Source organism: Typopeltis vanoorti, chromosome 21 (assembly GCF_054136105.1).
Source record: "Typopeltis vanoorti isolate ZY-2024b chromosome 21, IOZ_Tvanoo_1.0, whole genome shotgun sequence".
Taxonomy (NCBI): domain Eukaryota; kingdom Metazoa; phylum Arthropoda; class Arachnida; order Uropygi; family Thelyphonidae; genus Typopeltis; species Typopeltis vanoorti.
Genome location: NC_143569.1, coordinates 35,224,137 through 35,237,466, shown reverse-complemented (window position 1 = coordinate 35,237,466; position 13,330 = coordinate 35,224,137). Strand labels below are relative to the sequence as shown.

The 13,330-nt window shown below is 31.9% G+C and overlaps 2 protein-coding genes across 2 annotated transcripts in view; both read right to left on the bottom strand.

Annotated features, from left to right (window-relative positions):
- LOC150094736 (cell adhesion molecule Dscam1-like) overlaps positions 1-13,330 on the bottom strand; it is a 298,945-nt gene that overhangs the window by 242,382 nt on the left and 43,233 nt on the right. Inside the window, exon 3 of the mRNA XM_090411654.1 lies at positions 7,931-8,209. Coding sequence (XP_090267780.1) covers positions 7,931-8,209 — 279 coding nt within the window. The remainder of the gene's footprint in view (positions 1-7,930; positions 8,210-13,330) is intronic.
- Positions 1,310-6,177, bottom strand: LOC150094739 (opioid-binding protein/cell adhesion molecule homolog). Its single transcript, XM_090411076.1, has 2 exons — positions 6,041-6,177; positions 1,310-1,698 (listed from the first exon to the last, which is right to left on the bottom strand). Exons 1-2 carry the CDS (start codon positions 6,099-6,101, stop codon positions 1,382-1,384), a joined length of 378 nt encoding a protein of 125 aa, XP_090267202.1. The 5' UTR covers positions 6,102-6,177; the 3' UTR covers positions 1,310-1,381.

Below are 13,330 nucleotides of genomic sequence, written 5' to 3'. Positions count from 1 at the left end.
ATTTGAATTACTTGGTAAAATCAAATGTTATTTAGTTTCTTAAATAATCGATAAAAATTTTTAAATGAATTAAACCTTAATATATGCAGAATATTATTTGCTTAGAATGTTACATAGAAAGTTTTAAATTACTTAGAAGTTTATAAATTATTTTTCAACTTACTTAGTCTTTAAATTAATAGATTTCCTGATTTTTCTAAATCAGGAAATCCATTAATTTGAAGAATATAAATTTGAAAGAAATTTATGAAATGATCGAAGTATAACGGCTAATAATAATATTCAATTAGGATTTATCTTTTGGTTCATATTACATGTGCAATGTTAAAATTCTAAGAACAGTTTAATGGTATATTTTAAACTTACTTTCCATTAATAACACTCATTCCTTTAGCATTCGAAAACTGCATCGATTTGCAATATCTTCATTTTCGATCGTGCCACAATGAGTACCGATCTTCGACGAAGTTGATATTTGTCCTGGACTCTTCCATTTTTACGTACCAGCAGAACGCAACTGAAGTTTTTACTCTTATGTACAACTGTACACAACTTCCATGTTATCTTCCATATGCAGATCAAACGGAATAAATAACGCAATCAGATAATCTAAAAAAAAAAAAAAATCTGGCTTTAACTAGAACAAATCTGGAATCTTAAAATCCTTACATCATTGCAGGTTAAATTTCGCAATAAATAAACTACTTACCTGCTTAACAACAGGATCCAAAACTGATGTCCACAATGAAAGAAAAATTAATGAAATTCTCTAGTCAATTTTATATGCTTCACTTGTTTATATTAGCATCTTCGAAATGTTTTCAAAAAAAACTTCTATTTTTCAAAAAAAAAGTTTCAGTTAATAATGTAAATTAGTCTGCGTCTAGAAACATACTGGGAAGTTTAGGTATGTGATCTACAAAACATAACTCACAACTAGATACACAAGGACAAATCCATTTAAGTCTCACTGGGATATACAGCAGGCATCCGCATGGGAAACAATACCCATGCAAATCCTAAAGGAGATTTTTCTAAACTTGTTTTCAGCCATAGTAATGGTAACTTGCTAATGTGGATGGGGAGTTGAAATAATCAAGAGCAATACTATAATTGCTTTATTTATTTATTTATTATTTTTTTTTGCACTACAAAATTTCTGTAATCTTTGATTATACATGTGATACAATTTTTAAAAAAAAATACAGAAAAGTCCGTTATACTGTACAAAACGGTTTTTGAGAATGAAAGGAAAATATCAAACTTCGAAATGATTTTATTACATTATTTTGCATACAATACTTTTTTTAAAAAAAAAAAGGCGTTCGTAAAGGACTGTCCCTCAGCTGATAAAGAAAGAAGGAAATCAGTAAAAAATATATCAGAAGATCGAATTTTCTACATGCATCTTACCTTCAACTAATAACAAAACTGATGAGCTATCTGACCCTTGTAAATTTGATACGGTGCATGTATAATTCCCTATGTCTTCAACTGTTATTCTTTCCACAACAAGAACTGATCGACGACTGGAACGTGTTATCTGCACTCCTTTAATCGTTGATGGAATCACTCTGTCATTTCTAAACCACTGAAATTCAACTGGAAGACTACCTCTTTTTAAGCTGCATGCTATATCAATACTATCTCCTAAACGCAGGTCAGCAGGAACCGGAAGCGTATTCAGAACAGGCACATCTAAAAATAAATAATAAAATAAATTCATTCGTTAACTAGTTGACGGCTGTAGATGTTGGGCGCACTTCATGAGGAAAAAAAAAAAAAAAAACTGTTCCAGAGAATAAGAGGAAGATGGAATGAAAGAGAAAGATACGCAGGTTTGGTGGAACTGAATTTGGGTAAAAATATGTTGGGCAGCTACTGTCTCTTGCGTTTAAACATGTTAAGTGGAAATATGATGGATGCTAGTTGAGCAAGGAAGCGCCCGTGGAAGTACAAGTAAAAGAACATCTAGCTGATTGTAATTGTTTGAAATTACGGAGAAAGCAGCTAAGACTATGAATGAAAGTGTATTTATTATGTCTGTAAATTTTTCTGGTTTTTGCCTATGCTTTGCGGAATGAAAACCCTGGGTTTCCGGAGAAAAATCCCCACCACCTCGGTATAAGCCTGGTTAACTGATTTTTGATTTATACGAATTAGCTGGGTGGGTGAAATAGCATCTTGAGCAGAAAAGCATGCCAAGTTTTTTAGAGGCTAGGGTATGTCACTCCAAAAAGAGAAATATGATCTTGCCTGAAGATTTGGATATAATCAAAACCAAGGAGAGGTGAAGCAAAATCTTTCTTACCAAAAATAAGATAGGGCTATGATTTGGTTGTAATGAAGTTGACAACGCTATTCTCAATTCCATTGGAATTAGAACAACAATCCGAAGAGTGGAAGCTATCCAATGACAAGATCTTGAATCTTAAAAAAAATTTTAGTTACTACAAGACCAGTGGGGGGGGAGTAATTTAAAAGAGTTTGGGTGTAAGTGCAGAGACCTGGGATTTTGTTAAGTAGGCTTCTGTGCCAGATTCAATAAAATGAAAACCACATGTTTCTGCAGACCTTTCCATGGCTTGTGCCCAAAGATAGATAATATTAGCTGGGCCAGATGAAATGGAACACTGAGGTATTCTACATCATTATTTGCCAAATTATCAAAATAAGTGGAATTTCTCATTTTTGCGTGAAATACTGAATGGTTAACATATGCACTTTTCGAAATAGGATCAATTTCCTAAAATAAATGTCAGCAGAATAAAATTGTTAATATCGGAATAAATCAGTAGTAAACAGCTGCAAGAGATATAATAAAGATAACGGGAATTTTAATAGTTTTTATTCAATGAAGAAATCAACAGACTAATCGTCGCTTACACAATTCACGAAATTAAAGATATTATCAGCCGATAATATAATCTGAAAATTCTCTATACAACGAGTTAAAAAAAAAAAGTTGCTAGATTACGTATCCGATTGTATTGAGTTTCCTTGTGTTATCACACCTAACTGCTTTAAGGATCGGTAAAGAATGCCACTTTTTTTTAAGAAGTTATTGTTGGCTTGAATTTGTCATTTCAACGTGAAGCAAAAGGTGTACTTCAGTCTTTTCCTATCGAATACTTTTTTCGAGCCATTAGAGACCTTATTGCCAACCAGAGAAAGGTAAAATTATGACGATTATCCAATTTAACACTGTTACCTTGCCAAATATAACATCCAGCTCACCTGCCCACGGTACTAACATACTACAACCTTTCGAGTGAGATTTACATAATATAAAAATGGATAACAAGCTGTTCCCAATATTATGTTAAAATATTATATTAGTAACTGTTTAAATCAGAATGTCAGTTCACACTAACATTGTGATACACTGTGCTTTAAATGCTTCGTTTTCTGTTTTGTGACCGTTTCTGAGCATTACGGACAAAGACTCCTTCAAAACTAACCAAACACTCCAGCAAGTGGCTCATTTCCATCACGTCTTCGAATTCTCGCCATTTTATTGAAAGTCGTCTATCGTTACAGCTGATTATGTCATCACCAAATGCACACACATTTTGTATTTCGCTTGTTTTCTTGCAGATTTTACATAAAACAATGGACCATATTTTTTATATTTTTCACGATTCTTACTCATCACGAAATGCAATAGCAATACAGCATACCTTCTGAATGATGATCACGAACAACCGAAAGGATATAACGAGATGCAATTTATTTAAAAATCACTCTTTAATTTATTTAAATAGTGATATGGCTTTGTATTAACATACCAAGCCATACCATTCCCTGGACCTATCACAGTATGGTTTATAGAATAAATGAAGGTCAGTTGGCTTCATTTTGCTCAAAGGTCGTATGTTTGTGTAAAATCATCATAAAGCACTGTTTACCTAATAGGAAACATTTTAAGCGTATACAAAGTACGTGTATATTCACAATCAATATAAATAGTGAAATTGTATGTCCGCCGCAATTTGTTGTCCGTGTCAGGAAATTCTCGATTCAACATGGGAATGAGTTGTGTTTCGGACAATGGACAAAAGTTTGAAGGAACGCTTATAATAAGCTATAGTAACAATTTTACACATCACAGAAATAAAATTAGCTTCACAAATATTGAAGAAAATAGGCAAAAATGCTTCAAAAGCTTAACGCTGGAATTAATAAAAAAGGGGGATAATAAATATTACTATACAGCCAAAGAGACAAACAATGTGCCTCCGAATCTTTAAAAGTTGAAAAACTGATTCAGTTCTTACAAGTAACAATATACAACCTTCCGCATAAGTTTCTCAGTATTGAACTACTTAAAAGACTTTGTACAAGGAGAGGCCATACAGTATATTCTTCTTATATTAGTGAACTTGCTTAAGGCTTCACTTGCCTAAACTCTTTTCAACAGGTTCTCAGAAACCAAGCAGAAATTTTCTAAATATGAAATATGTATTTTCCATTTCAAAAGAGATTTCCGTAAGTGAAGTCTCTTTTGATAATCTCTGTTTCAAAAGGCAAATATTTATGAACATTTTTGAATGTGAGTGATAGCTAGTGACAGCTAAAAATACAAAGATGCTTCTATAGGAGATTTGGTACACAGTTTCTCTCGTTCAGAAAAATCATTGGATTCAAATCTCATCATGGGCTAGAAGAATATACATTCTTCTAATCCTTGATCCGGTAATTCTTATTTATCATCAAAAAGAACAGAAAAAAATCGGTCTCAGAATATAGCAACTGTGCGATTGAATTCTAGATGACTCAAATAGGAGGGGTCCTGAGAGAAGTAATGCATGCAAATATAGAAATGAAGGGGACTAATCAGTGGGGAGAACCAAAGCAAATCTTGCTTACTTAAACAGTAATACCCATTACATTTGGTCTTGAGAACAACCCTCTAGGAATTATCTAACCTTAGCGCACTTACTGTAGTAATGTGCAATACGTTTATCTTCACTGGGTGGGATTCGCATAAAAAATTAGAGTAATATACAATTAAGTTTTATTTTATTACTGATTATTATTTGTACTTTATTGTTGAAAAAAATACAGTAATATAATAATACATATATGAACGTTATTTTGGGATTGTGATAATGGTTAAAAGTTGCTTCGCTAATAATGTTTTAAAAAAACTAAGTTAGGGTAATCGATTTTCTTTGGCTTCTGATGAACGATAAAGAAAAACCTCATTAAATCTCCACTCTTCATACTGTATATAGATTGTAACCAGCTACATAGGTTGTAACTATTTAACGACAATTAAAATTTGATATCGCATAAAAAGAATAAAATTTCGCAAACTTCTTGACGCATTTCAATTTGGTATATCCGAACCAAAGTTTGTGGAAGGAGAGATGGTACCAGCTGTAATTTTCATTCTATTTGCATTTACGAAGTAATTTTACCTGGAATAACAGTCAAGGAAATTTCTCAGTTGGGCCTGTTAAATGCGTACGTTCTCAGAACGGTTTGTTTTGAGGAGGGAGGGAGTGTTCTAGGATTTGCACCTCAATATTCATAAAGAGGTATTTATTTTAGCATTAATAATACATTTTATTTTTTACCTTTTAATGTAATCATTATTTTATTCATCTTCCCCTTAACTGTAATTATATAAATGACCGCTAATGGCGTAAGCAGTATTTTTGTAGGAGGGTCCTTACACAATCCCCCCCCCGCTGCGAACGCCATTGATAACTACATATATAAACGAACGTAGCTGAAATTATATTATAACTAACTGTTCCTCTAGAAACCTTATTTCTTCTGGTAGCTATTTCTTTTCTAAAAAATTATAAAATTAAAATGAAATTACTTTGTCTTCCAAAATGTATAATCAACCAGCTACACTTTATTCGAGTCATCTACTCCGAAAAACGAATTATTGATGAAATACGGTTATGCTACTATTGCAAACACGTAAAATTGCACTTATTTCTTACTAGAATGAAAACTCACAAAGAACATTCATTTTAATAAAACATTTCAATCTTCGATAAAAAAGTAAATCATATGAGCTTACCTGATGATGTACTGCATAGTTGGAATAACAAAGGAATTAAAAGGAAATGAGGGTGTGCCATATTGGAATCTTGTCGAAGAATCTGGTAGCTCAACTTTAAAAGTTATACTTCGCACTCTTTGACATGGAGAAATAACAAAATATATTAACACGATAATGGTTAGAATTAAGAAATATTATCCCAACATTAGTGACCACTTCAAGCCGCCATAGTGAGCATCCAGAATGAATCAGTGTACACATGACACCAAGCGCCACACATCGTCGAGGAATGTAATCATAAAGTAGCAGAAACTGAAAACATTTAAAACTTAACTTCAAACTGTCTGTTTAATATGTGAAACAGGACTATATTTAATATCGCTAAAATCTTGCTTTAGGTTGAATAAATTTTCTAAATATCAGTTTGTTTTCATTGGTACATAGAATTAAAAAAAGAAAAGAAAAAAGCTTGCTTAAAAGACTGACTGACTGCAATAAAGTTCTGTTCAAATTAAATAGTCATGTTCTTCTTACTCATCTATTCATTAAAACAGATGTCATGCTCAAGTTATTCAAATCGAGATTTAAAAATGCATACATGATATACTTATTCCCTAATAAGTATACGAAAAATAAAAATTAATAAGAGTGCACTGTTGTCTGTGAGCATCCAGATGTATGTTTAACAATAGGCAACAATATCTTGTATGTTAAGATAAAAGTCGGGCAGGATAGTTGAAATAATTAAATACGAAATCAGAGATTCCGACTTCAATTTCTTGTGGGTTAATCTGATTAGAGAAGTTCTTCACATATTCACTTATAAAGTTTATTTATATACTTAGGTACATTACTGTTTTCCTTTTAAACATTATTTCCCATAAAATCATTCTCCCTCAAGATATCCACTTCAGCAGAGAACCTGGAGAGGTAACTAATATATTAGTGAAGGTAATACAAATATGACTGAACATCACAACAAAGTGTACCAACTTTCTCCATATTGCAGGAACTCTTCTGTGTGAATACTTTCTGTATTCTCTATGAAGTCCATTACCAAATCAGCTGTGAATTATCTTCGTTATTACATGATTCTCATTAAATATAAAGTTACAAGTTGAATTTTTGTTGTTTTTTTAATAGATAGCATTAAGTGTAACCGATAACTTTGGTAACAATTGCTACCAATACTAATAAAGCGTCAATAGTCAAATATTTTATTTCATAAATAATGTTACTTACATTTTTAAGGTATTGATCTTTTCCTGCTTCATTACAATCCATAATGAAAACAAAGCATTTCAGAAACAAATAAAATCATTTAACCTGGGCGTGACATGACATGATGAAGTAAACACAATTACCAGATTAATATTTTTTTTTTATATGACGAGTTCAAAGCTCCGAACATATTTTTATGTTTTATTCTAAAACATTGTGAGATTTATATATTTGAAGAAAGCATGATCGTGTTAATAAATTTAAAAAAATAATAATTTCAAAATAGTTTACAAAACATACTAGATTAACTGAAATTACTTTAAAAGGAATATGAAATCTTTATGAAAGATGATCTCACAGTTTTGAAGCTTAAAATCTCCATGCGCCTGAAGTCGTACAAATGGATTAAATATGGGTTGTTTATCTGAATGCAGATTTTCATAATACAGAGATATCGATATAAGATAAGAGAATGAATCCCAAATTAGTGACAGAACACTAGTTTCATAGAAGCACTGAGCTCACTTCCTAATTAACTCGAATAAGTTTATCTAAAATGTTTTAATTATTACAGAAGCAAGTTTTTCAATACAAAAATTTATAAATATTAAATTTCAAAAAAATACTATTAGGACTGAATATGCCAAGAATAATTTGACTGTCGTAAAATTTCGAGCCTTCACTTACCTTCTACTAACAGTAAAACTGAAGAAGTATCTTTTCCTGCTAAATTTGAAACAGTGCAAGTGTAGTTACCGATATCATCTCCTGCTATACTTTCAACCATGAATACTGATCTACGATTGGAACTTGTTATCCTTCCCTTTTCGATGGAAATTTCTTCGTTGTTTCTAAACCAGTGGAAAGTAACTGGTAGGCTTCCTCTTTTTAAGCTACATGTAATATCTATACTATCCCCTAAACGAAGATCGAGAGGAACCCACAAAGTATTTAACTGTGGAGGATCTATAAAAAGACAACATTCTGTCATGTCTATACATATTATAATACAATATCATATAATGACTGAATTCATAACTTGAACAGTCAAAAAAAAAAAAATTCGTCTTTTATCACAGGTCATTCCGAACTGTATGCATTATCTGATAAATTCACATTTAACTTGAGATATCGTAATTAATTATGCACAATACAATTTTATTATATTTTCATTTGGAAATGCAACTCGGTATATGGATGGACAATGCATTTATAGCTATGAATAACTGATTATGATGTTATTGTTATTTGGGATTACGGCCACAACTAATAATAGTGCCAGCGTATTATGTCTTAATTATGTATGCTATTATGGCCGGATATTTCGCGGGATGAAAAATCATACCACCTCCATATAAGGGAGATTTTTTTTTTTTTGGAATTCCTAAAAATATATTCTTAAAAATGGGGAAAATACAGTAGGTACGTCCACTTTGAAGGTCTTTCCAATGACACACAACACACACACACACACACACACACACACACACTTTAGTGCTCAAACGAAGTTACAAACAACGAAGAGCACCAAGCGCAAATTATGCTTCCTTGGGATTGCGAAAAATAAACAGTGAATTAGTAAGCATAAAAATTGAAAATTCTGAAGGAAAAAAACAACAACTCTAATCTTTTGGATACTTTCGCGTGTTTCACTCCAATGGGAAGACCGGTTTCGCACACCCAGTTCGAGTAAATTCAGTTTACCATCACTCATTCAAAAATTATAATTCCTAACTATTAAACGCAAATTAAATATGGGCACAGTATACAATGCAATAATTATATATTAATGAATGCCCAATTTAAAATAGAATTCGCAAATCCTACCTGTACCTCATCGTGGTGTGGAAGTGTAAACTTCTAGAAGGATGGCCACTTTGGTTATGAAAAATGCATCAATGTAACAGGCCAACACAGGAGGCGTACTCCGGCTGGGCCAACTGCTCGCCACAAAGTGAAACCCAATTGCAAAAAGAAGCAAGAATTTGAAAAACGAGAAAACTATATCTGAAACGACTGGGAACGGAATAAGGAAATCGAAAAACTAAAAAGAGCAAATACTGAGAACTCGAACCTGGAATGCAAGCGCACTGACAGTAAAAGAATTAATTGAAGAACTTGAAAATCATAACATTAAAATATGTGCAGTATCAGAGATAAAGAAAAATGGCAAATGAATAAAGCATAATGATTATGATATAATATATACAGAGAGTAGAAAAACATGAAACAGCAACTAAAAGGGAGTTGGAATAATGATGCATAAAAGGTACAAGAAAAACAATTTGGTGAAATTTGGTACAATTAGTACCAAAAATTATCATAGACAAACACTATGATATAAAGGATGAGAAAAGAAAACTGCATTTCACAGATATCTCTAAAAGACAAACAAAATACCTCACAGTGCTAAGAACATAAAATGTATACGAAATAAAGTAAATAGTGAGATAAGAAAAGTTAAACTGGAATAACTATTCTAAAGAATTGGGACATAATTGAAACTAATTAAAAGTATAAAAGGACTAATTAAAAGTATAAAATTTAGCAAATATTAGATTGAATAATGAAAAGATTTCGAAAATAATCTACAAACAGAAAAAAATAAAGATAACATAATCAAAGATAGTGAATGAAGAGGACAACATATCTTTTGAAATAACAGAAAAATATACTGAAGAAACAACCTTTACAGAAACTAAAAAACAGAAAAATCAGCTGGAATATATAAGATACAGAATTTAATTATGAAAATATGGAGAGAGAAAAAAGTATGTTATTCTAGATACAGCATTTAAAGAAAGAAAAAAAAATGACTAGCAAAAAAGCTCAAAAACCAATTTTCAAAACTATGTTTAACTGGAACTACTATCATAAAAGTAGACAGTGCAGGCAAATCTTCAGAAATAACCTGATTTTATGCTTTAAGTGGAGTATCTATCCTTTCCCCTCTTTGATGGGTTTTCTTCTTCACATAACTTACTTTGTACGCAAGTACTTTACTTGATTAAAATATAGCAATTATATAGGCAATGAAATCCTATCAGTATCAGCAATTATTCCTCTACTTCCTTGGCTTGCCTGCTGACACAGACTTCTCTTAGAATCTTAACATAAAATATTCCGACTAACTGGGAAAATGTCAGCAGTAGCTGATGGCAAATATCAAAGTAAACAGGAACGTTAACAGTGCCAGCAATTGTCTGAAAGTATCGTGCCATCTTTCTTGGGGATTAATGCATTCCTACTCCACAGCGCTTGCGAGTAAAATTTAAATTAAATGGCAATTAAAATTTGAAAGTATCTCAGTAAGGCCAGTGCATTTCGTATAGAAAATCCAAACAAAAGTATAATAATAGTTTCCGTTGACCGAAGACCATCACTAAATATTTTATCCCAAACTGCCAGACTCCAGTTTCACTATTCGTTCACCTGTTCCACGCGTCGTTATCGACAAGTGGATGCTCCACAACTTTGCATTCGCGCAGCTCGTGGAATTTTCAGGAAACTTCTCTCTTTTCCTTTCTTATTATTATTACTAGAGACCTCCATGGAGTCAGGAACTCATTGAGGGAGGCCACATATGACAGCTGTCATACCTTTTCTTGAATTTATTTACACAACCTTCACTCACCACCTCTAAAGGTAGGCAATTCTAATCACGAGCAACTCTATGAAAGAAAATCTAGATTTCGCTCATTTCGTGAATGCATCCATTCTCAATTTACACGAATATCCTCCCCACCTTTCATAAATTGAAAATTTTTATTTACTAGTATCCCATGTGACCAGTTCAGAAGTTTGAAGTTCTCCGTCATATCACTTCAATTTCTCCTTTTTATTAATGTCTGCAGTCAAAAAAAAAAAAAGATGTTGGGCTTATTTACATCGCTAAGATGACTAGAACGTAATTCTCGAATTTTTTCTACAGGAAACTTTATATTACACATGAACCTGTCTTTTACGACAAAATTATAGAGTACAAGCTAACGAGTACAACCAGTAGACAAGTGTAACCTATGGCCAGGTGGTGTTAGCTGGCTATCAGAATAGTAAATTTAATTGGCCAGTTCTCACATTAAGTTCATATGTAAATTGGTACCGATTAAAAAATTTAACGTGAAGTTTTTCTTCAGAAGGTGTAACAATATTATAAATCTCTAAAAACTACACCAATTATAATACATAATGCTAATGTTGCATGTAGCGTTATACATATGTACACACACACATTTTCGTATATATACATACATACATACTCGTATGTACTTTTTTCTTATTTAAATTCAAACCAATTTTGGAAGGAACAGTGTTGTATGTTTGCTACAATAACAATCACACGGTGCTTGACTTATATGGATTATTTTCATTATGCTTTTGCTGTCAAGAATGAGACATGTCATAAGGATTGGATGCGTGAGTCGATGGGGGAAAGGGGGATCCGTATTTTTGCCTGTCCACTATATAGCCGTCTACTAGTATCGCATGCTATTAGCGCTTTTTTTTAATTTTATTTTAAATTCAAATTTTTCCTTTCCATTCAGACGACGCTCCTGACACATTTTACTCAGACACCACCCGGTGTCTGAGTAAAGGAAAGGAAAATGTGTTTCCGTAGAATTTGCATTTATTTCCCTGATAAATATACAGAATGTAGAATTCGTGCAGTGATTCCTTTTCATTTATCATTATATTCAGAAAAGGTGGTTGAAAAGGGGAGGAAAACTTTTTTTTTTATTTGAAGTGAGGCGCAGCCAACCTACCAAAAATTACCAAAGACATTCTGAACATCTAAAAAAAATGTTCAATATTTAAGATTTGCGTATGTAAAAACATACGCAAATCTATATCGAGCAATATACTTTAAATGATTGTGTGGCTGCAAAAAGTATCCTGCATATTTTATGTTAATCTTAAGAAACAAACTCGTGACCAAGTGGCATTCCTTATCAGCTATGTAGGACGTTATGTTCTGAGATTTACATTTACAGAATGTAAATGTAAATTTACATTCTGTAAATTTACATTTACAGAACATGTAAATGTAAATTTACATTTACATGTTCTGAGATTTACATGATGTTCTGAGATTTACCGTGTAAATAATTTACATTATTTACACGGTAATAATATTATTGTTAGTATTATTATTATGACTTAATACATTAAAAAGAATGCGAAGAAAGTATTTATAAAGCAAATTAATTAGCTAAAAACAATACAAATACGATTAACCCATTTTAGAAACTGGTATACTTACCATCAGAAGACGATATAACGACGTCTGATGTTAACAGTGCTATTAAGAATCCTCTCCACAATGCAGCCATCACAAATTTGGATTTTGTTTCCCCAGCACTCTTCAACTACGTTCTTAAAAGACTAAATGAATTTAGGCTTCCGAATTGAAACACACTCCGGTTACTTTAAGCTGTTGTCTACCTGTAGTATGATTAACTACGAGCAATTGAATATCCCATCAGAAATAATCACTTTCACATTTCTCGCGGATTTTCCATTACAGGAAGAATGAAGCTGAGTGAACTGCCACCTAGTGTCACTAAAATGAATTTACTTTCGTAACTAAAATACAAGAATATTTGCTATTATTAGATTGTGAGAGTTGAAAATGATTCAGATAAAATTTGAGCTGCCAAACAGTCTTCCTAAATGTGAGAAAAGGTGATATTATAATGAATGAATTCTGTGAACTGGTATTTTGAGTATAAAAGTTTATAAAAATTAGTTCGTAAAAAAATGTTCAATTAATTATATACCATCATTGTTATGCTAATATTTATACCATTACAATTATCATTTGAGATGAAATTTTGCAAATTAGAGAGAGAATAATATACACATTTTGGTAAATATTGCTATAGAGGACAAATAAAACCACTGCTGCAAGAAAGTCTCAAAAGTGTTTTTCTTATTGATTTGCAATACTACGAGTTCAATAAACACTAATATCGTTTTCAAAATATAAATTTAATGAATGGATTTTCGTTGGATGGTGATGCATGAACTCTCAGTTTTTATTTATTATTATTATGTTACAGTTAAAAGCTTACAGTTTTTATCTTTTAC